This window comes from Lolium perenne, chromosome 6, assembly GCF_019359855.2.
Source record: "Lolium perenne isolate Kyuss_39 chromosome 6, Kyuss_2.0, whole genome shotgun sequence".
In the NCBI taxonomy this organism is placed as follows: domain Eukaryota; kingdom Viridiplantae; phylum Streptophyta; class Magnoliopsida; order Poales; family Poaceae; genus Lolium; species Lolium perenne.
In genome coordinates this window covers 19,362,192-19,383,242 of record NC_067249.2, presented here as the reverse complement: position 1 = coordinate 19,383,242, position 21,051 = coordinate 19,362,192, and the positions used below count along the sequence as shown (strand labels likewise).

General features: G+C 39.6%; 1 protein-coding gene and 1 long non-coding RNA gene across 4 annotated transcripts; both read right to left on the bottom strand.

The window, feature by feature from the left end:
• Positions 1-14,633: 14,633 nt before the first annotated feature.
• On the bottom strand, positions 14,634-18,047 carry LOC127308676 (uncharacterized). 3 transcript variants are annotated; one of them, XR_011746545.1, is made up of 6 exons: positions 17,717-18,047; positions 17,520-17,595; positions 16,991-17,332; positions 16,328-16,466; positions 15,906-15,992; positions 14,634-15,233 (listed from the first exon to the last, which is right to left on the bottom strand). It is a non-coding gene; the product is annotated as an uncharacterized lncRNA (long non-coding RNA). The 3 variants fall into 3 exon arrangements; XR_011746546.1 differs by having other exon boundaries at positions 16,991-17,189; XR_011746544.1 differs by having other exon boundaries at positions 16,991-17,595.
• Positions 18,048-18,137: 90 nt separating this feature from the next.
• LOC139829924 (uncharacterized) lies at positions 18,138-20,749 on the bottom strand. The gene is made up of 5 exons (XM_071822044.1): positions 20,248-20,749; positions 19,524-19,679; positions 19,332-19,431; positions 18,183-18,334; positions 18,138-18,141 (listed from the first exon to the last, which is right to left on the bottom strand). Exons 1-5 carry the CDS (start codon positions 20,352-20,354, stop codon positions 18,138-18,140), a joined length of 519 nt encoding a protein of 172 aa, XP_071678145.1. The 5' UTR covers positions 20,355-20,749.
• Positions 20,750-21,051: the final 302 nt, after the last annotated feature.

The window sequence follows — 21,051 nt, the reverse complement described above, 5'->3', positions numbered from 1 at the left end:
TATTTTCCCAGAATACTGACGGAGCCAGAAGGACAAGTAAGGTGGAGGCCTGAGGGCCCCACACCATAAGGCGGCGCGGCCCAGGGGGGGCCCGCGCGGCCCTATGGTGTGGCCCCCTCGGCCGGCCTCCGACGCCCTCCTTCGGACTACTTATTGGCCTCGACCTAAAAACGCACGAGGAGAAGTCAAAGTCGCCAGAAACCCTCCAGAACGCCGCCACATCACGAAACTCCGTCGCGGGAGCCAGAAGTCTCCGTTCTGGCACTCCGCCGGGACGGGGAATTGGAGGAGATCATCGCCGCCATCACCGCCAACGCCTCTACATCAACCAGCCATGTTTCCCCCATCCATGTGTGAGTAATTCCCCCGCTGTAGGCCGAAGGGGATGGTAGGGATTGGATGAGATTGGTCATGTAATAGCATAAGATTGTTAGGGCATAGTGCCTAGTGTCCGTAATTGGTACTTTGATGATATTGTTGCAACTTGTTATGCTTAATGCTTGTCACTAGGGCCCGAGTGCCACGATCTCAGATCTGAACATGTTATTGTTTCATCAAGATATTCATTGTTTATGGTCTTACCTATAAGTTGTATACACATGTCGCTGTCCGGAACCAATGGCCCCGAAGTGACAAGAATCGGGACAACCGGAGGGGATGGTAGTGATGTGAGGATCACATGTGTTCATGGAGTGTTAATGCTTTGCTCCGGTACTCCATTAAAAGGAGTACCTTAATATCCAGTAGTTTCCCTTAAGGCCCGGCTGCCACCGGCTGGTAGGACAAAAGATGTTGTGCAAGTTTCTCATTGCGAGCACGCACGACTATATATGGAACACATGCCTATTGATTGCTTTGTACTTGGACACCGTTTTATTATTATCTGCAAATACCCTACTATGATTGTTACATGAGTTTCTCTCATCCATGCAACGCCCGTCATCTGTCCCCGTGCCTACAGTATTTTAATCCTGATGTTTACTATAATCACTACTGCTGTCTTTGTTACTCTGCTGCTGTTATTTCACTACTGCTACTGCTATAAAACTGTTACTACTGATAAACTCTTGCGAGCAAGTCTGTTTCCAGGTGCAGCTGAATTGACAACTCCGCTGTTAAGGCTTTCAAGTATTCTTTGTCTCCCCTTGTATCGAATCAATAAATTGGGTTTTACTTCCCTCGAAGACTGTTACGATCCCCTATACTTGTGGGTCATCAAGACTATTTTCTGGCGCCGTTGCCGGGGAGCATAGCTTTATTTGGAAGTTCACTTGGATTGATATTGTTCGCTGCAAATTCTCCATCATGGGTAAACCTCGCGATTCTAAAGTCGCCATATTACCATCCACTACAAGAAAAGGTACAATTCTGAGTACCTCCGCTACACTTGATTCACCATCTGTGATTGATAAACTTGTTTCACCGCCACATGCTTCACATGCGGGTACTTCTGCTGAATCTGAAAACTCTCATAATATTGATAATATTTCTGCTGTGCTTGATGATAGTGGTTCATTGGGATCCTTTCTAGATGCTACGATTGCTAGGTCTAGACAAATTGAAAATACTGAAACTCCTAATGCTACTACACCTGTTAATTCACCTGAACTTGATTATTCTAGTGATGATCCTGATGAAGATTATGTGGAGCTTAATGATGATTTTATTGAAAAATGCAATGCTACTACTGATGCAAGAAAAATTAAAAAGTTGCTTGCAGAACATGCTGTTAGATATAAACTGTCTCCTGATCCTAAGTTTGCCACATCTCCTATAAACATTAAGGATAAAGATTATGATTTTTCTCTTGATTTATCTCATATAGCTATTGTTGAGAAAACACCCTTTTGTGGTACTGAAAAAGAAAGTGCTGTTGAACACATGATTGAGTTATCTACTCTGAGTGGCTTGTTTTTACGATGATGTTAAGAAGCGTACTTACTTTGTTGCTAAAATCTTTCCATTCTCATTAAAGGATGACGCTAAAACTTGGTATAATAGTTTGCCACCTAATTCTATTAAAAGTCCAAAAGAATTGCTTGATGTTTTCTTCCGTAAATACTTTCCTGCTAGTGCTCAACATATTGCTTTGCAGAGAATCTATAATTTTGACCAGGGAGATGGAGAGAAATTGCACGAGGCTTGGGCGAGATTTTGCTCTCTTATTAGAGCTCGGCTTTGATCATGATTTGGAAAAGCATGATTTACTTGATATATTTTATAGTGGACTAACCATTGAGTCTAGGGCATACCTGGATAGTTGTGCTGGTTGTGTTTTCAGGAAAAGAACTCCAGACGACGCTGAGGAATTATTGGCTAAAATAGGCCGGAATCATGATGATTGGTCTACACCTGAACCAACCCCGACACCGATACTGAAGAAGAGGGGTTTAATTAAATTGAATGATGAAGATATGAGGGAAGCCAAGAAGTCTCTCAAGGAGAAAGGTATTAAATCTGAAGATGTGAAGAATCTACCTCCCATAGAAGATGTATGTGAGATAATTCCCCCTTCATCCATGATTGAGGTAAACTCCCTTCAACGCTTTACTAGGGAAGATATTCCGTATTCGAAACCTCCTGCACAATGCTTAGATGAGTTTGATAATTATATTGTTAAGCAAGAAAATTTTAATATGAGAGTAGAGAATCATTTAATGGAAAATTCTCGAGCTATTAGTGAATTGCATGATATTGTAGAAAGAACCTCCAATGATGTTAAGATGCTTGTTAAACATTTTCATATGGTTCAAACTCAAATTGATCAACTCACTAAAGTGCAAAATGACTTATTGGGGAATAATTCTAAAGAGAAACATGCTTATGAAGTAACAACTAGAGGTGGTGTTTCTACCCAGGATCCTCTATATCCTGAAGGGCATCCCAAAAGAATTGAACAAGATTCTCAACGCATTGAACCTAGTGCTCCTTCTAAGAAGAAAAAGAAGAAGAAACATAAAAATGTTGTAGAATCCTCTGAACCTGCTAATGATCCTAATAGTATTTCTATTTCTGATGCTGAAACTGAAAGTGGTAATGAACATGATAAAGATAATGATAAGAATGATGCTTCTGATAAAGAAGATGTTGAAGAAGAACCTGAAAAGCATGCTAAAAATAAAAAGTACACTAAAGAAGATTTTATTGCTGAGAAACATGGTAATGAAAGAGAACCTTGGGTGCAAAAGCAAATGCCTTTTCCTGCTAAGAAACTAAAATCAAAGGAAGAAGAACACTATAATAAATTTTGCGATTGGATGAAACCTTTATTCTTGCAAATCCCTTTGACTGATGCTATTAAATTGCCTCCTTATTCAAAGTATATGAAGGATATTGTTACTAACAAAAGGAAAATCCCCAATGAGGAAATTTCCACTATGCTTGCTAATTACTCTTTCAATGGCAAAGTTCCAAAGAAATTGGGCGATCCAGGTATACCTACTATTCCTTGTTCTATTAAGAATAATTATGTTAAAACTGCTCTATGTGACTTGGGAGCCGGTGTTAGTGTTATGCCTTTTTCTCTTTACAAGAGACTTTACTTAGATAAGTTGATACCTACTGACATATCTTTGCAAATGGCTGATAAATCTACTGCTATTCCTGTTGGTATATGTGAGGATGTTCCTGTTCAAGTTACTACTAACTGCTTGATATTAACTGATTTTGTTGTGATGGAAATGCCTGAAGATGATAATATGTCTATTATTCTTGGGAGACCTTTTCTTAACACCGCAGGGGCTGTTATTGATTGCAATAAAGGAAAGGTTACTTTCAATGTTGATGATAGGGAGCATACCGTTTATTTTCCCAAGAAGATTGATAAAGTATGTGGAGTCAATACTATTTCTAATGTGAGAACTATCAAAGTTGGAACTATTGATTGTCCTATATATGAGACTAAAGAAGAATATCAAACTCTCGTGATTGGATCCACATCAATACAATTCAAGGTAACATGATTGATTTGAGGTTTATTTCTTCCTATGCTATGTAAAATTTATTTGGTGGCAAGACTTGATCAACCTTGTTAACAAATACTTTTTATATGCATAGAGGAGGTAAACAACATCTCTTTCTTCCTCCACTTGCTCTAGTTGCTGTAGCACTTTTAATTTGCAAAGTTCCTTACTTAATTAGAGTTTTCAAAAAAATTTCCTGGCCAGTAATAATAAACTTAATACCCAGAAATGTGCATTTTTCAAAGTTTTCAAAAATTCACAAAAATTATACCGTTGGTCCTATTTTTCGAAGAGGCACCTGGGAGCACCAGAGGATGGCCTGTGGGGCACCCCAGGGTGCCACACCACAGGCCGGCGCGGCCAAGGAGGGGGGCGCGCCACCCTGTGGTGTGGGCCCCTCCTTGCCCCACTATCTCATCTCTTTCTCCCAGCATCTTCTCTCTCCTGAAAAAACTCAAACCAGCTTTCTCTCACTCGCGTTTTTGCTCAAGAGCTCAGGATTTTTCGATCTATTTGCTCAGCCCAGATTTCTGTCTGAAATTTGGCACATTTGCTCTCCGGTATGTGACTCCTCCACCTATCCAAGTAGAATTTTGTTTGGTTGAGTATATCTTGAATATTTTGCTGCTGTAGGTAACATGTTTAGTGAGCTTGCATGCTTGTTCTAAGTTGTATAAACTAGTTTTGATGCATGATTAGTACTCTAGCAAGTTCCTATAGTAGTTCCCCTTGATTATATGTCACCAAATCAAATTTTTATATTGTTTGTTGAAAATTTCAGAAAATGGAGTGGAATAGATATCACTTGAACCAACAAGAATTGGAGGTCCAACAAGTTATGAGAGTGAACCGTGAAGAGGGAGTATACCCCTCTTACTACCCGTGCGCGGATTTCATGAGAAGCGCGGGAATATTGGAAGATGTTCGGAGTCTAATTTCTCGAGCAGGGCTGAGTGATTTTGTTGAAGGAGAGCCAAGACAATATGCAAAATTAACTATGTCTTTTGTGCAGGACTTTAAGTTCAATTGGTCGCGATCTAACCCCACGGTCCAGTATAAAATTTACAATAAAGCTGTCAACTTGCCATTCAGTGATTTTTGTGCAGCAATTAGAGTACCGCAATGGGGATCATGCGAGAGGATAAGGGGATCGCCGCAAGAACTCTTAAGCCTCTTCAAGATGATTTGCTATGGAAGGAGTTTCTCAGAGGATAGTGGTAAAATCACTAGCATTCAGCTCCCGGCTATCCGCTACTTTGCCTATTTCATTACTAAATGCGTTCTTGCTAGAAAGATTGGTGGTAAACTTTCTATCCCGGATTTAGCTTTTCTAGCTGCGGCACTGCAAAGTAGTAGGACTTATAATTTGGGGGCATTGATAGCTTATAGACTCGCTACTAACCGTGAGAAAGGTGGAATTTGTGGAGGTCTCATCGCCTCTCGTTTACTAGCTTTTCATAATGTAGAACCTCATCATTTTGATATTCCATTCTCCATAGAAAAACTTGACATAGCCTCTATGATTAAACATGAATTTGTTTCTGATTCCTCCAACTTGGGTAACCTGTTTTACAAGATGACATTTTATAAGAAAGTCTGGAGGATAACTAAGAAAACTGAGAAACTAGTAAGATTGCCTGCGCCTGTTCTGTCTAACCTTGATTCCAGGGAAGATTGGTCGGTCACAGAAGGTGCACTGGATGCACACATAGAGGGAGGAGGCCATCATGCAAGAGACGACACGGAGGTCGAGGAGCACCTCGACTCATCATCCGATGCAGCAAGTTCCTCGCATCAACATGTTGGGCATGTGGAGCCTCCACGCTTTTCTTCTGCACAGGAACTTTACTATGACTACGCCATGAATTATCCACCGGCGAGGAACAGCGACCCTCGTTGGGGTTGAACTCCACTTAGGCCAAAAGCCTAAGCTTGGGGGGAGGTATACCGGCATCACTCATTCTTTGCATATTATGATTGCTGGATACTTGCACATACTTGTTTAGTCTCTTTGAGTGGTTTTCTAATGAGAGGGAGATGATATTTGGGGAAGTGCTGCCTGAAAACAGATTCTGGACTGTTACTAGAAAAATTCGTGCGCACAGCCAGAACGTTATTTTGAGCTGCCAATTTTTGTGCAGGTTCCCCAGGTTGTTATCTAACTTTCATTAGTTGAACACTTTTCGAGCTGAGCAATGTAAGATTTTTGTAAAAATCGATTTCTGTACTGCTGTCAGGTTTTGGCAGATTTCTGCCATCTCGCTTTTCTGTATTTCTTCTAGTTTGCTATTTCTTGTTTTTGCTTTGTTTCCTTTCCAAAACACAAAAAGACCAAAAATATTTCTGTTGTTTCTCTTCATAATTTGTTTGCTTTGGTTTCTTGCATTTGTTTCGCTTTATTTGCTATTGCTAGTTTGCTATAAGAAAACCCAAAAAGATTTTGCTTTGTTTTCTTGTTTCCTTTTGTTCTTATTTGCAATTCGAAAACACCAAAAATATTTGCTGTTCTTCTTTGGTTTGTAAAGTTCATTATGAGTTCAATGGTCTTCGGTGGCTGGAGCGTGGTTTTCATTTCATATTATCCAAGCTACACAAGTGAAAAGGCAATAATGACGATCTACGACAATTGGATTGTGGTGAGAGGCTGGTATGAACTCTATTTGGTTTCATTTTTGTACATATACTCATCCATGTGAGCATGCTTAGTTGCTTCATGTGAGGCATATGTTATTTGAGAAAGTCTAGTAGTTCATGGTCTCTCATGTTTAACTCCAATTTATTAATATGAGTAGCATGTCATGGATGTTTGCTTGCATTGTTTTATTCATAAGTAGGTATGGCATTGTGGTATCCTCCTCTGAATAATTCATTTATATCGACTTGGCACATGCTCACGCATGCATATGACTGAACAAAAAGTCAATTAAGCCTCGATGATCTATATTGCTTCAGAGTTCTTGTATCATTTTTATGCCTCCGTTAATTTATTTTGCCGCAAGCATGATTATGACAGTTACTGCTCTCTTGATTTGTCGCTCTCTAGTCTTTTGCTAGCCTTCACTTGTACTGAGCGGGAACGCTGCTCGTGCTTCCAAATACCTGAAAACCAAGTTGTTCCAAAGTTTCCACCATAAATACCTATGCATGGCATTTCAAACCATTCTAAGTAAATTCTCATGCGCTACCTTTAAAACCTTCAAAATGCTTCTCAGTTTGTGTTTATGTTTCATAGCTCATGAGGAAGTATGTGGTGTTTAGCTTTCAACCTTGTTGTTTACTTTTGACGGACTCTCATATGGACTAGTGGCACATCCGCTTATCCAATAACTTTGCGAAAAGAGCTGGCAACGGGATTCCCAGTCCCAAATTAATTAACCTAAATAGACACTCCTCCATGGTTTGTGATTGTTGGACGGCACCCGAAGGATTCGGTTAGCCATGGCTTGTGTAAGCAAAGGTTGGGGGAGTGTCATCATTATAATAAAACTAAAATAAAAAGGCACTCCTTCATGGTATGAGATTGTTGGCAGGCACCCGAGGATTCGGTTAGCCATGGTTTGTGTAAGAAAGGTTGGAAAGAGTGCCACATAAATATGCAAATAATTCATGGGAGCCGCTCTTGAGAGTCCGGTTGGCGAGGTAGTTAGTGTACCCATTACCATTCGTTGACAACAACAAACACCTCTCAAAATAATTTTACTCCTGTCTTTATAAAAATGAAAAGCTCTAGCGCATGTTAATCCCTGCTTCCCTCTGCGAAGGGTCAATCTTTTACTTCTATGTTGTGTCTCCATTATTTCTTTGAGCACTATCTTGAGAGCACAACTGTCATTCTTAGTATAATATGCTTGTCTCAAAATATGATTGATTGTGGTATAACTTTGATGCTTTTATCTTTGACAATCACTACTTCTAGTCTTTCTATGAACTCCAGAGGTGCCCGGGCATTTAAGTTTTGCCAATCAAATACAGGCAAGCGAGATACCACTTTATCATACTCTCTTATGAACATTGCAATCCTGCTTATATACATGATTCATGATGCTTATTATTAATTGTTGATACCTCTCCATGATTGACATAGCTGTTAGATGATCTTATTTGCATGTATCTCATTATGAAATGTTTAAGTATTAGCCATAGCATGAGAATATATACATCATATGAGCAAATGCGTTCGTGAAAGTTCTTTTATCGCTCAGTTGTTAACTGAATTGCTTGAGGACAAGCAATAAGCTAAGCTTGGGGGGAGTTGATACGTCCAAAACGTATCTACTTTCCCGAACACTTTTGCTATTGTTTTGCCTCTAATTTGTGTATTTTGGATGCAACTAACACGGACTAACGCTGTTTTCAGCAGAACTGTTCTGGTGTCTCGTTTTTGTGCAGAATTCCAACTTTCGGGAAAATCCTCGGAATTTATGCAGAAGGCCCTATTTTCCCAGAATACTGACGGAGCCAGAAGGACAAGTAAGGTGGAGGCCCGAGGGCCCCACACCATAAGGCGGCGCGGCCCAGGGGGGCCCGCGCGGCCCTATGGTGTGGCCCCCTCGGCCGGCCTCCGACGCCCTCCTTCGGACTACTTATTGGCCTCGACCTAAAAACGCACGAGGAGAAGTCGAAGTCGCCAGAAAACCTCCAGAACGCCGCCACATCGCGAAACTCCGTCGCGGGAGCCAGAAGTCTCCGTTCTGGCACTCCGCCGGGATGGGGAATTGGAGGAGATCATCGCCGCCATCACCGCCAACGCCTCTACATCAACCAGCCATGTTTCCCCCATCCATGTGTGAGTAATTCCCCCGCTGTAGGCCGAAGGGGATGGTAGGGATTGGATGAGATTGGTCATGTAATAGCATAAGATTGTTAGGGCATAGTGCCTAGTGTCCGTAATTGGTACTTTGATGATATTGTTGCAACTTGTTATGCTTAATGCTTGTCACTAGGGCCCGAGTGCCATGATCTCAGATCTGAACATGTTATTGTTTCATCAAGATATTCATTGTTTATGGTCTTACCTATAAGTTGTATACACATGTCGCTGTCCGGAACCAATGGCCCCGAAGTGACAAGAATCGGGACAACCGGAGGGGATGGTAGTGATGTGAGGATCACATGTGTTCACGGAGTGTTAATGCTTTGCTCCGGTACTCTATTAAAAGGAGTACCTTAATATCCAGTAGTTTCCCTTGAGGCCCGGCTGCCACCGGCTGGTAGGACAAAAGATGTTGTGCAAGTTTCTCACTGCGAGCACGCACGACTATATATGGAACACATGCCTATTGATTGCTTTGTACTTGGACACCGTTTTATTATTATCTGCAAATGCCCTTCTATGATTGTTACATGAGTTTCTCTCATCCATGCAACGCCCGTCATCCGTCCCCGTGCCTACAGTATTTTAATCCTGCTGTTTACTATAATCACTACTGCTGTCTTTGTTACTCTGCTGCTGTTATTTCACTACTGCTACTGCTATAAAACTGTTACTACTGATAAACTCTTGTGAGCAAGTCTGTTTCTAGGTGCAGCTGAATTGAAAACTCCGCTGTTAAGGCTTTCAAGTATTCTTTGTCTCCCCTTGTGTCGAATCAATAAATTGGGTTTTACTTCCCTCGAAGACTGTTGCGATCCCCTATACTTGTGGGTCATCACCCACTATCTAGCATAAATACCCCCTCTTGGAGTTACAAGTATCAACTTGGCCAGAGCCTCTACTAGCAACGGAGAGCATGCAAGATAATAAACAACACATATATGATAGAACAATAATCAACTTGACATATTATTCCATATTCATCGGATCCCAACAAACACAACATGTAGCATTATAAATAGATGATCTTGATCCTGATATGCAGCTCACAAGATCTAAACATGATGGCATAATAGGAGAAGACAACCATCTAGCTACTGCTATGGACCCATAGTCCAAGGATGAACTAATCATGCATCAGTCCGGAGGCGGGCATGGTGATGTAGAGCCCTCCGGTGATGATTCCCCTCTCCGGCAAGGTGCCGAAGGAGATCTTTAGAATCCCCCAAGATGGGATTGACGGCGGCGGCGTCTCAGTAACTTTTATCGTATTTTGGCTCCCGGTACTAGGGTTTTCTGATACGAAGGAATATATAGGCGAAGAGGCAGCGTCGGGAGAGCCAGGTGGTGGGCTCCCCATACCTGGGCGCGGCAGGGAGCCAGGCCGCGCCGCCCTATGGGGTGGCCCCCCTACTGGCCGCCTCCGACTCTTCTTCGATGTTCTGGAATCCTCCGTGGAAAATAGGGCCGTGGGCTTTTGTTTCTTCCAATTCCGAGAATATTTCCTGTGTAGGATTTCTGAAACCAAAAACAGCAGAAAACAGGAACTGGTGCTTCGGCATCTTGTTAATAGGTTAGTACCGGAAAATGCATAAAAATGATATAAAGTATGAATAAAACATGTATGTATTGTCATAAAACTAGCATGGAACATAAGAAATCATAGATACGTTTGAGACGTATCAAGCATCCCCAAGCTTAGTTCCTACTCGTCCTCGAGTAGGTAAACGATAAAAAGAATAATTTCTGAAGTGACATGCTACCAACAGATCAATACTATTGTAAAGCATATGAAATGAATGAAGTGACTCAAAGCAATGGTCTATAGTTTTTTAACAAATAGATAATGACTAAACAATTGAAGCATATAGCAAAAACTTTTCATGAATAGTATTTTCAAGACAAGCATCAAAAAGTCTTGCATAGGAGTTAACTCATAAAGCAATAGATTCTTAATAGAATGTTTTGAAGCAACACAAAGGAAGATTTAAGTTTCAGCAATTGCTTTCAACTTTCAACATGTATATCTCATGGATAATTGTCAACACAAAGTAATATGATGAGTGCAAATAAGCAAGTATGTAAGAATCAATGCACACAGTTGACACAAGTGTTTGCTTCTAAGATAGAAGGAAGTAGGTAAACTGACTCAACATAAAGTAAAAGAAAGACCCTTCGCAAAGGGAAGCAAGCATTAAATCATGTGCTAGAGCTTTTCAAGTTTTGAAATCATATAGAGAGCATAAAAGTAATGTTTTGAGAGGTGTTTGTTATTGTCAACGAATGGTAGTGGGCACTCTAACCCCCTCGTCAAACATACTTTCAAAGAGCGGCTCCCATGAAGGACGTTATCTCTACCAGCAAGGTAGATCATCCATCTTCTCTTTTGTTTACACATGTACTTTAGTTTTATTTATGGATGACACTCCTCCCAACCTTTTTCTTTCACAAGCCATGGCTAACCGAATCCTCGGGTGCCTTCCAACATTTCACATACCATGGAGGAGTGTCTATTTGCAAAATTAAGTTGCTTACTGATGAATCAGGGCAAAACATGTGAAGAGAATTATTAATGAAAGTTAATTAATTGGGGCTGGGAACCCCGTTGCCAGCTCTTTTTGCAATATTATTTGATAAGCGGATGAAGCCACTAGTCCATTGGTGAAAGTCTGCCCAACAAGATTGAAAGATAAAACACCACATACTTCCTCATGAGCTATAAAACATTGACACAAATAAGAGATAATAACTTTTGAATTGTTTAAAGGTAGCACATGAAGTATTTATTTGGAATGGCAGAAAAATACCACATAGTAGGTAGTTATGGTGGACACACATGGCATAGGTTTTGGCTCAAGGTTTTGGATGCACGAGAAGCATTCCCTCTCAGTACAAGGCTTTGGCTAGCAAGGTTGTTTGAAGCAAACACAAGTATGAACCGGTACAACAAAACTTACATAAGAACATATTGCAAGCATTATAAGACTCTACACTGTCTTCTTTGTTGCTCAAACACTTTTACCAAAAAATATCTAGACCTTAGAGAGACCAATCATGCAAACCAAATTTCAACAAGCTCTACGGTAGTTCTCCACTAATAGGTTTAAACTACATGATGCAAGAGCTTAAACATGATCTACTTGAGAGATCAAAACAATTTCCAAGTATCAAATTATTCAAGACAATATATCAATTACCACATGAAGCAATTTCTGTTTCCAACCAAATAGCAATAAATGCAGTAGCTTTCAACTTTTGCCATGAACATTAAAAGTAAAACGAAGAACACCAGTGTTCATATGAAAAAGCGGAGCGTGTCTTTCTCCCACACAGGCAATGCTAGGATCCGATTTTATTCAAACACAAACAAAAATAAAAGCACACAGACGCTCCAAGTAAAGCACATAAGATGTGACGGAATAAAAATATAGTTTCACTAGAGGTGACCTGATAAGTTGTTGATGAAGAAGGGGATGCCTTGGGCATCCCCAAGCTTAGATGCTTGAGTCTTCTTGAAATATGCATGGATGAAACACGGGGGCATCCACAAGCTTAGACTTTTCACTCTTCTTGATCATATTATATCATCCTCCTCTCTTGATCCTTGAAAACTTCCTTCACATTAAACTCAAAACAATCTCATTAGAGGGTTAGTGCATAATCAAAAATTCACATGTTCAGCAAGGACACAATCATTCCCAACAATTCTGGACATTACCCAAGGCTACTGAAATTTAATGGAGCAAAGAAATCCACTGGAACACAGTAAAAGAGGCAATGCGAAATAAAAGGCAGAATCTGTCAAAACAGAACAGTCAAATTGAATGAAAGTTGCGTACATATCTGAGGATTACTCATGAATTTTTTCAAGATTTTACGAATTTTCTACAGGGAGAACAACGCAAAACCGTGATAGATAGAAATATATTTCTGTGCAGAAATCCAAATCAAGTATCATCTTTCTATCAAAGACTTTACTTGGCACAACAATGCAATAAAGTAAAGATACAAAGGTATTGCTACAGTAGTAACAATCACCTTGACTCAAATATAAAACAAAATTGCTATAGTAAAATAATGGGTTGTCTCCCATAAGCACTTTTCTTTAACGCCTTTCAGCTAGGCGCAGAAAGTGAAAATCAAGTAACATCAAGAGAAGAAACATCAACATCATGATTTTCCTTAAAAACACAACTTGTCGCAATAGGTATCATAGATGCTCCATTATCTAAATTTTCCATAGTGGTACTAAGGGTTTTATCAATTTTAAGCTCATAATGATTCTTTGGCTTAGGCATCTTAGAGACATACATGAACTTTTGCTACTTACCCACATAAGTTTTCTCCTTAAACTTAAGAGAAGAAAAATTTGAACCCAAGGTTCCCATAGCTTCTTCAAGTTCACCAATCTTATGGGTTTGATTATCATGGATAGCACAAGTTTCTAAGCCAACAATTCTTTCATTAATTCCTACTAGAGATTTATCAAGTTTATCAGTATTATCAAGTAATATTCCCAATTTAGTCTCAACACTTGGAAGATTTTTCTCTATGGCCTCTAACTTTTTCATGACATCCTCAAGAGAGATTTCAATTTTAGCTTCATTAACAGGTGGTATTCCGACTAGACTCTCAATAATGCAACTAGCTTCTAAAGCAGGAGTACCTAGGAAATTACCCCCTGCAAGAGTATCAAGAACATACCTATTCCAGCTAGAGATACCAACATAAAAGTTCCTAAGGAGGATAATAGTGGAGTGTTTCTTAGTGCACCTATGATGAGCATCACTAATTCTATACCAAGCATCTTTTAAACTTTCTCCCCCTTGTTGCTTAAACGAACGAACTTCAACTTCAGGATTACTCATTTTAGCAATAATAAAAATAAATAAAACAAAACGAATTAAATAAGTAAAACAAGTAACTAATTTTTTTGTGTTTTTGATATAAAGAAAGCAAACAAAACAGAAAATAAAATAAAGCAAGACAATAAACACCGTAAATAGATTGGGTGTGAGAGACTCCCCTTGCAGCGTGTCTTCATCTCCCCGGCAATGGCGCCAGAAAAGTAGCTGCTTGCTGATACGTCTCCAACGTATCGATAATTTCTTATGTTCCATGCCACTTTATTGATGATACCTACATGTTTTATGCATACTTTATGTCATACTAGATGACCCATTGCGCTATCGCGCAAATGGCAAAGTCAAGTTAAAATTTAAATCATAAGTATTAGCTTATTTAGTATTAAGAATTAGTCTGCAATTTAACTGCTTTAGATCCAAACACTCCATTCCATCAAGGTGATGCAATAAGATATAACAATTTAGTACAATTTCACACTATTTTTTCAGCTTTTGCATAAGCTCCTCCACCAAATTATGGTTATTGTATCGAAAGAGAGGTAGCATTCTTAAAAAACATAAATGAACAGTTACTAATTCCAAGAAAAATGTATCTACTTTAAGACAAAAAAAGATATTTGAATCAAACAGTTGCAGCCCTTATGAAAAATATTTATGTTGTAGCATTAACCAAACAAAATTGCATACAATGGAAGTACTTTTCAAAAGAAAATTCAGTAGTCTCAAGTATCAAATAAGTGATATAGTAATGATATAAACAATAGGTCGGATTCAAGGCATCAGATTCTTTTTGAAAAGTTAAATAAGACTGAGCAATACACATTGTTGTAATTCTACTGAAATAACCCATTGCGTCACTGGCACAATTTGCAAAATGGAGACACAGATTTTGCCCTAAGGTTTCTATTTTGATTCATGGACATTTGGCATGATATCACCAAAAGTTTGCTAATACTTAAAAAGAAGACAGGACTCATGGCGCAATTCGCAAAATGGAGACACAGATTTGGCCCTAAGGTTTCTATTTTGATTCATGGACATTTGGCATGATGTCGCCAAAAGTTTGCTAATACTTAAAAAGAACACAGGACTCATGGCGCAATTCGCAAAATGGAGACACAGATTCGGCCCTAAGGTTTCTATTTTGATTCATGGACATTTGGCATGATGTCAACAAAAGTTTGCTAATACTTAAAAAGAACAAATGACTCGCTAACCACACCGCCTCTGGATCAGACCCAACTCCTGCCATCGTACTTGATGATGAGCCCAAGGTAAACCGGGCACGGTGATGCGCATGGCAACACCCCTTCATCTCCTGCTCAATCTCAACCGCTCCTGATGTTCCTCTTCTCCCACGACGCTTTCCTCCACTGGACCAAGCACATCGCCCCCGTACCTGGCCTTGGAGCAGCAACACATCGAGTAGTGGCAGATGCTAGCCTAGAGCAGCAATATCTTGGTACTTGATTCTTCAGATGACATCGGCTCAGCACATTCAGTGTCACCTCCCTCGGACCAGTCTCTTCATGACATGAGCCAAAACAATCTCACTGAGCTACTCAACTTTGGTCACCTACACCTCCGGCACGCCTGCATTTAGTTAGTTATATAAGAAGCTAATACTTAATACCACAAATTAACTCAAATTACATATTCACTTTGAGCACTTAACATACTCATGTTATTTTTAGATGTACTCTTTGCAGTTACAAAGGACCATAGTATCATAAAGTTTGAGAAATAGAAATAACTAAGGGACATACACAGGGTGAAGCAAAAAAAGATTTTCCAGGTTGGAAAAAATGTACCTTGAAGCAGTTTGGTTACGAGAGATTGCCTGCCATTTTCAGCCATTTGCTTCATGTTAGCATGAGTAAAGCATAGTTTTGAGTTAAGTTATGTTTCATTAGCTGAATGTGTAATATTTAGTGACATTAAGCTTGTGCATGTCTATTCCATTCCATGGTCTCAGGATAAGCTGTAGGGTTTTGCTTCTTATGCCCCCTCCATTGAGGGTTGTATCTTAAGAAGTCAAAATCACCAGAAAATGACTTTGATATTGATTAAATAGGTTTGTATGTCGGTATATGGCCGTAGCAGTCATCGATTCCAGCCCAAGATTATTTACCCCAAATTTGTCATGCATGGTGCAATCGAAGCAACCGCGTGAATCGCTCAAGATTGATCACTACTTGAAAATCAACACCTAGCTCTAGCCCTTCCCTCCCAAGACTATAATCATTCCGATGTTTGTCTGCTCACCTGCTCCCCATTGAAAATCGCCCAGGAGTCCGAGTCGGTGAGTCTGCTCCTCCCTCATCGCCCTTGCTCACCTCCTTGTCCCCTCGTCTGCAGCATCCCATAGATATATGTAAGTAAATTTCAGGATCAAACCATGGATTAGCAAACCTCAAGCCATCATATACGATAAATAAGAATTAAAGACCAAACACCACAAAGGAAGTTATTGCTACTGAAAGCAGACTACTGCCACATGAACTCTCTTGTTAGGTTATATGGGCTGCCCACTCATTCTCATGACATGAAATGATCGATTATAGTTTTAAAAAAGTAATGGGCATCACCATATTTAGAAGGTTCGCTCCTAAATGCAACAGATCAACTTAATGTCATGTAATAAATGTTAGAGGAAATAGAGTAAGATCAAGTAATTATTGTGACACCTTTGCATACTTGTTTCCAATACCAAGATGGCTATAGGCAAGCTTCCTTTTATTCACATCATCATAAGGAGAACTAAAGCAGTCAGCCTCCAAATCATATTTCGTCACGTGCCTGGGCCAAGAAAACATCATTCCGCATCTGAAACCCAAAAACCCATAATCACATAAAAGAGACAAATCTTTAAAAGAAAGCATCATTGTCAAAGTAAGAAAAACATGAAAGGAACACAATAAAGGCACTCACATGAATTTTATTTAGGATTATTATGCAGCAAAAAGTCCAATTAAACAAACCTCACTTCAAAAAATAATCGCCAGAAGCATATCAACCAAGCAAAACATGGAAAAAGATGGCCAAAGCAAGCAGATCAATACTATTATTTACACTTCAATTCAACAAGAATTATAATCACACAAAAGACAAAAGTCTACAAGAGAAAGAATTCTAATCGAAGTAAATAACACATAAAGGAACACAATAAATCCGCTCACATGCACTTTCTTTAGGATTATTATGCAGCAGAAAATAACACATAAAGCAACCCTGGGAACCACAAGGATTATCTCCACTGTCAACCTCTTGTAAATTAATTATTGACACATACGATGATCAAAGCATGTCAATTTTAGACAAGTCAATACTGCAGTTATTACTTTGGGTACCTTGCGGAAGACAAATGGACCAAGCCTTTGCTGCTGCACAGAGGATCAAATGAAGAAAACCACATGGACTTGAGTGGTCAGAATTAGAGAGGGATGAGACGTAGAAATATGGCTTAACAACAACTTATTTGTGCCCGCCGCATCTTTCAAACAGATATCCGACTGCTGAACTAAATGAGACCTTCCGCGCCGCATTGTCCTGCATACCGAGTAAGACATGTGAAAGACCTAGCTCCATGTGCATCAGAGATCTTAAACATCTCAGGTTAAAGCTTCCGCTTGTTTCTAGCTGATCCCTCGTGTCATTGCATGGCGTGATGCCCTCCTCCACATGTTTTCAACCTCCAGGTCAAAAGAAAATAACATAATAATTAACCTTGCAGTTGATGATACAGCTACTTCAGTTCAGCACGCATCTCCTAAAATAACACCGGTGGATTGAATCAAGCTAGATAATTTCTACATGGTAAATTAAAGGTTGGCATGCCGAAGATTGTCAGGGGCACATGGAAGACACGGTACTCAGTACCTCACAGGCCACGGCTCAAAAACGAAGTGTTGACATCTCTTCACCTTGCAAGTAGCTGTTGACGAACACCCTATACCTGCAATGCAAACTATATAATCAATCAATCTGACTTCCACTAATCAGGACTGCAAATTACGGTAAGCTACTTCAGAATGCAAAATTCAGTATCAGCATAAATAAAGCAATATATATAGTACCTAGGAGAGTTACTGAAAACACCGTTGCTCTAAACAAAAAAGAATTATTCAGAGCAGTATCATTATCTGCCTAATAATGAAGGCATTTCAGACTATTGAGCAGGTCAGAGTACATGTGTTATCCAAAACTAATCTGGCTGTGTGGACGCTGGATGGTGATACATAACTTTTTTGCTCTTTTTCTTGCTCACATAGCATCACATCAGAGGAGGGACTGAAGCCAGCCGTGGCTGGGAGACAAAGGAGGACGGTGGGGACTGGGGAGACATCAACACCAGCGCTATGGCCGGTCCGAGCCAAGTTGCCTCACTTGCTAGCATCCACAGACCCCCGCCTTCTACGGCCGATGACATGCATTACAATAGTCCGTGGTTAATACATGCCAAGTTGTACTTTTCCAGTATATTTGTTGACCTCAGTCTCAACTGAATCGAGTAAATGACAAAAAGAGTAGCAGCTAGTGTACCTGAATCCAGCATTGTTTGGGTGAGATGACGTACAACCTAACAGCCAGAAACAATGCCGGAAAACAGCCAGAATGGGTAGACCTGCAACAACAATGGACTCCACGAACAATAATGCTGTGGTGTAAGAAACTCCTGGACATCCAGAGCCTGGCTGCAAAATAGAATTAAATTGGTGAGGAAGGAATAAGATGGACAGATGTACTCTAAAACATGAAATATTTCTAGAGGCCCTACCGCGTATGCTTGGGAACCGCAGATCTCTTTGCCATGTAAACAGGAAGGAAAAACAAGAAACAATAAAAAAAATCTGGATGCAATCACTATCCAACATGATATATGGAAGCAGAACACTAATGCTCAATAGAACTACACCTGCTATCCTGGGATGATCACAGTGAGAATCATCCACAACGCACTAAAAACACAAACCTTAAAATTTTCTGTAACTTCAAAAATTAAAGATCTCATCAAACTGAACACGACCATAGGCATCACATAGGGGCCAACAACAGCCTCTGAAGTATAGAGTGACGGAAGCCCCAAAAAGAACAGTAACATATGATTTAGTAACTACCAAAGCATAAGCGCAAAAAAACGTAAATAAACTAACAAAAGTCAATTTAGATTCGTACAACAATGCCCCTGCCCAGATCTAGCTAAAGATTGGTAAATGATCTAAAGAAATCAAATTCCAAAAGAACCTCGTGCTATATCTTTGCACAACATGTATATAAACTACAGAAACTTTTTTTCCAGTTAAAGGAAATATACCATTGCGCTCCACAAAGCACGAATTTAGTCACTCCACAAGGCACTAAAACCACAAACCTTAAAAATCAACACGAACCTTAACACTAAGTTGGGGATGTAGACTACCAGACCTAATATGAAGGTTATTTCTTGAAGTCTCATATCTTCACAATTAACCTGTCACAATCATATATAGAGCTTTTCTTTTTTAGTAAGCCAAGCAGAAAAATTATCAGCTACATATCATTGTTGAATCCCCACATTTTCACATCTTAATTTGCTTCTATATCCAGCGAAACAACAAACTAAAGAGATAAAAATCGCACTGCACACTGAGTCGAGCATATACCAAAGCGAGGGTCACTGAAAATGAAAGAGACAAGAAAGAGTTTGTATACCTGCAGAGGTGCTCGAGATGGCAAGTCGTCGACAAGGAAGCCCAACTCTGGCTGAGAACATCCGTAAACATTACCAAAAGCATTCTCGGTAGTAAAAAATCTGGGGGAGAGAGAAACGTACTATTCATATGTACTTGAAGTATTAAATCCTGCAGTATTACAAAGAGAAAATTGAAGTGTCTGAGTGCTCACCTAGGACTAAAAAAATCTCTATCGCTGCTCAACCCTTCCGCACCATTCTGAAACATATACCACACGCCAGCGAAAGCCACTTTCCTTGTCTGTATCTCCATAACTGGCCAAAACGAGATTGAATAATAACCAACTTCCCCGCTAGCAACCTCCAACCTAGGCACAAACAAAATATAGATCAGGTTGTATAGAACAAGTATCTGCGACAAAAGAATGATTTCCTTCAAGAAAAGGAAAATAAACATTCTACAACAGAAAAGTTTGATTGGAAACTTTTGAAGTGCTCTATCATTCTAATCAGGTTGTATAGAACAAGTATCTGCGACAAAAGAATGATTGTGGAGCTTTTGAAGTTCCATTGGAAACTTTTGAAGTGCTCTATCATTCTACCCGTTGGGATTTTCTTGCTGAAGTGAAACACAAACAAGAGCAGATGCCTGGAAAATAACCACTACTACCCGGCCAAGTTTAAGTAGTAGTAGCCATATTCTGTGGATGCCACTGGGGAAAAAGGTCTTTGAAACCTCGTCCCATCCTGCTTATATTATTTCAGGATGGTATCAGCATGTTATTTCTCTCACATGGACCATTATTCTGTCCAAATAGTCAGTAATCACTCATCTAAAAAGGAAGAAAATAACATTGGTATAATATATACTGCAAACAATCATGAGCAGTAATAATGCTTATAGAGCTAAGAATCTCCGAAGATCTGAGTACTTGCCAGGTGGCTGAGTCACCTGAGTGGCTGAGTGAGTGATATGACTTTTCAGCTTGAAGTGACAGCCATTCTTCTTTTCCTTCAGGCCACACACACAAAATCCAGCCCATGGGAGATCCACCAATGACATAAGACACTTCACGTGTCCAAACAACTGATTTGTGCGGCTAGCTATCTCACTTGTATTGTCTTGGCTTTCCGCTGAAACCCCACTGCAGCAAAAGAAAGTAGATATGATAAAGAGACTGCTACATTGAAATGTTGGAGTAAATGGAGAGCCGCATGTCCTAAGCTTTGCAAGCAAGAATAATTCCAGCTGGTCTGAACTCGGTGCAAGGAAAACAATAACCACCTACAGATAAAATGACAATTGTAGTTTGCAAGGAGTTACATACATCCAAATATTTTGTCCAAAGAAAACGAAAATCATAATGGCGCCATATTCTCATATTACAAAGGAGAATCTGATTTTGATCTCTCAAATTTCATCCTTGGTGTTAAATTAGATCAAGTAGATCAAAGGAAAAACAACTATAAAATTCAAAATTCATTTTGGTTTTTGCTATTTATAAATTCACCCGCAAGCAGATCACCAAGCACATAAGAACATCATCAGCCAATAAGCTTTCAAAAAAACATCATCAGGCAGTACATCAGCATAAATTAAAAATTGCATATATCGCTCAATCCCTCCATTTTTTAGTTTTTTTGTTTAACATCAATCACTTTTAGTATTTTATATAGGATTATCAAGAACATAAAAAACCCATGCTAAATTTTGAATATCAAGAGAAGCGATATAGCAAT

Excerpts from the sequence above, each read along its gene's own strand:
- LOC139829924 (XM_071822044.1), bottom strand. The coding sequence starts at position 20,354 with ATGGGCTGGATTTTGTGTGTGTGGCCTGAAGGAAAAGAAGAATGGCTG. Across the intron at positions 19,432-19,523 it reads AGAGATTTTTTTAGTCCTAG|ATTTTTTACTACCGAGAATG; the intron begins GTGAGCACTCAG and ends TCTCTCCCCCAG. Across the intron at positions 18,335-19,331 it reads CATCTCGAGCACCTCTGCAG|CCAGGCTCTGGATGTCCAGG; the intron begins GTATACAAACTC and ends TCTATTTTGCAG.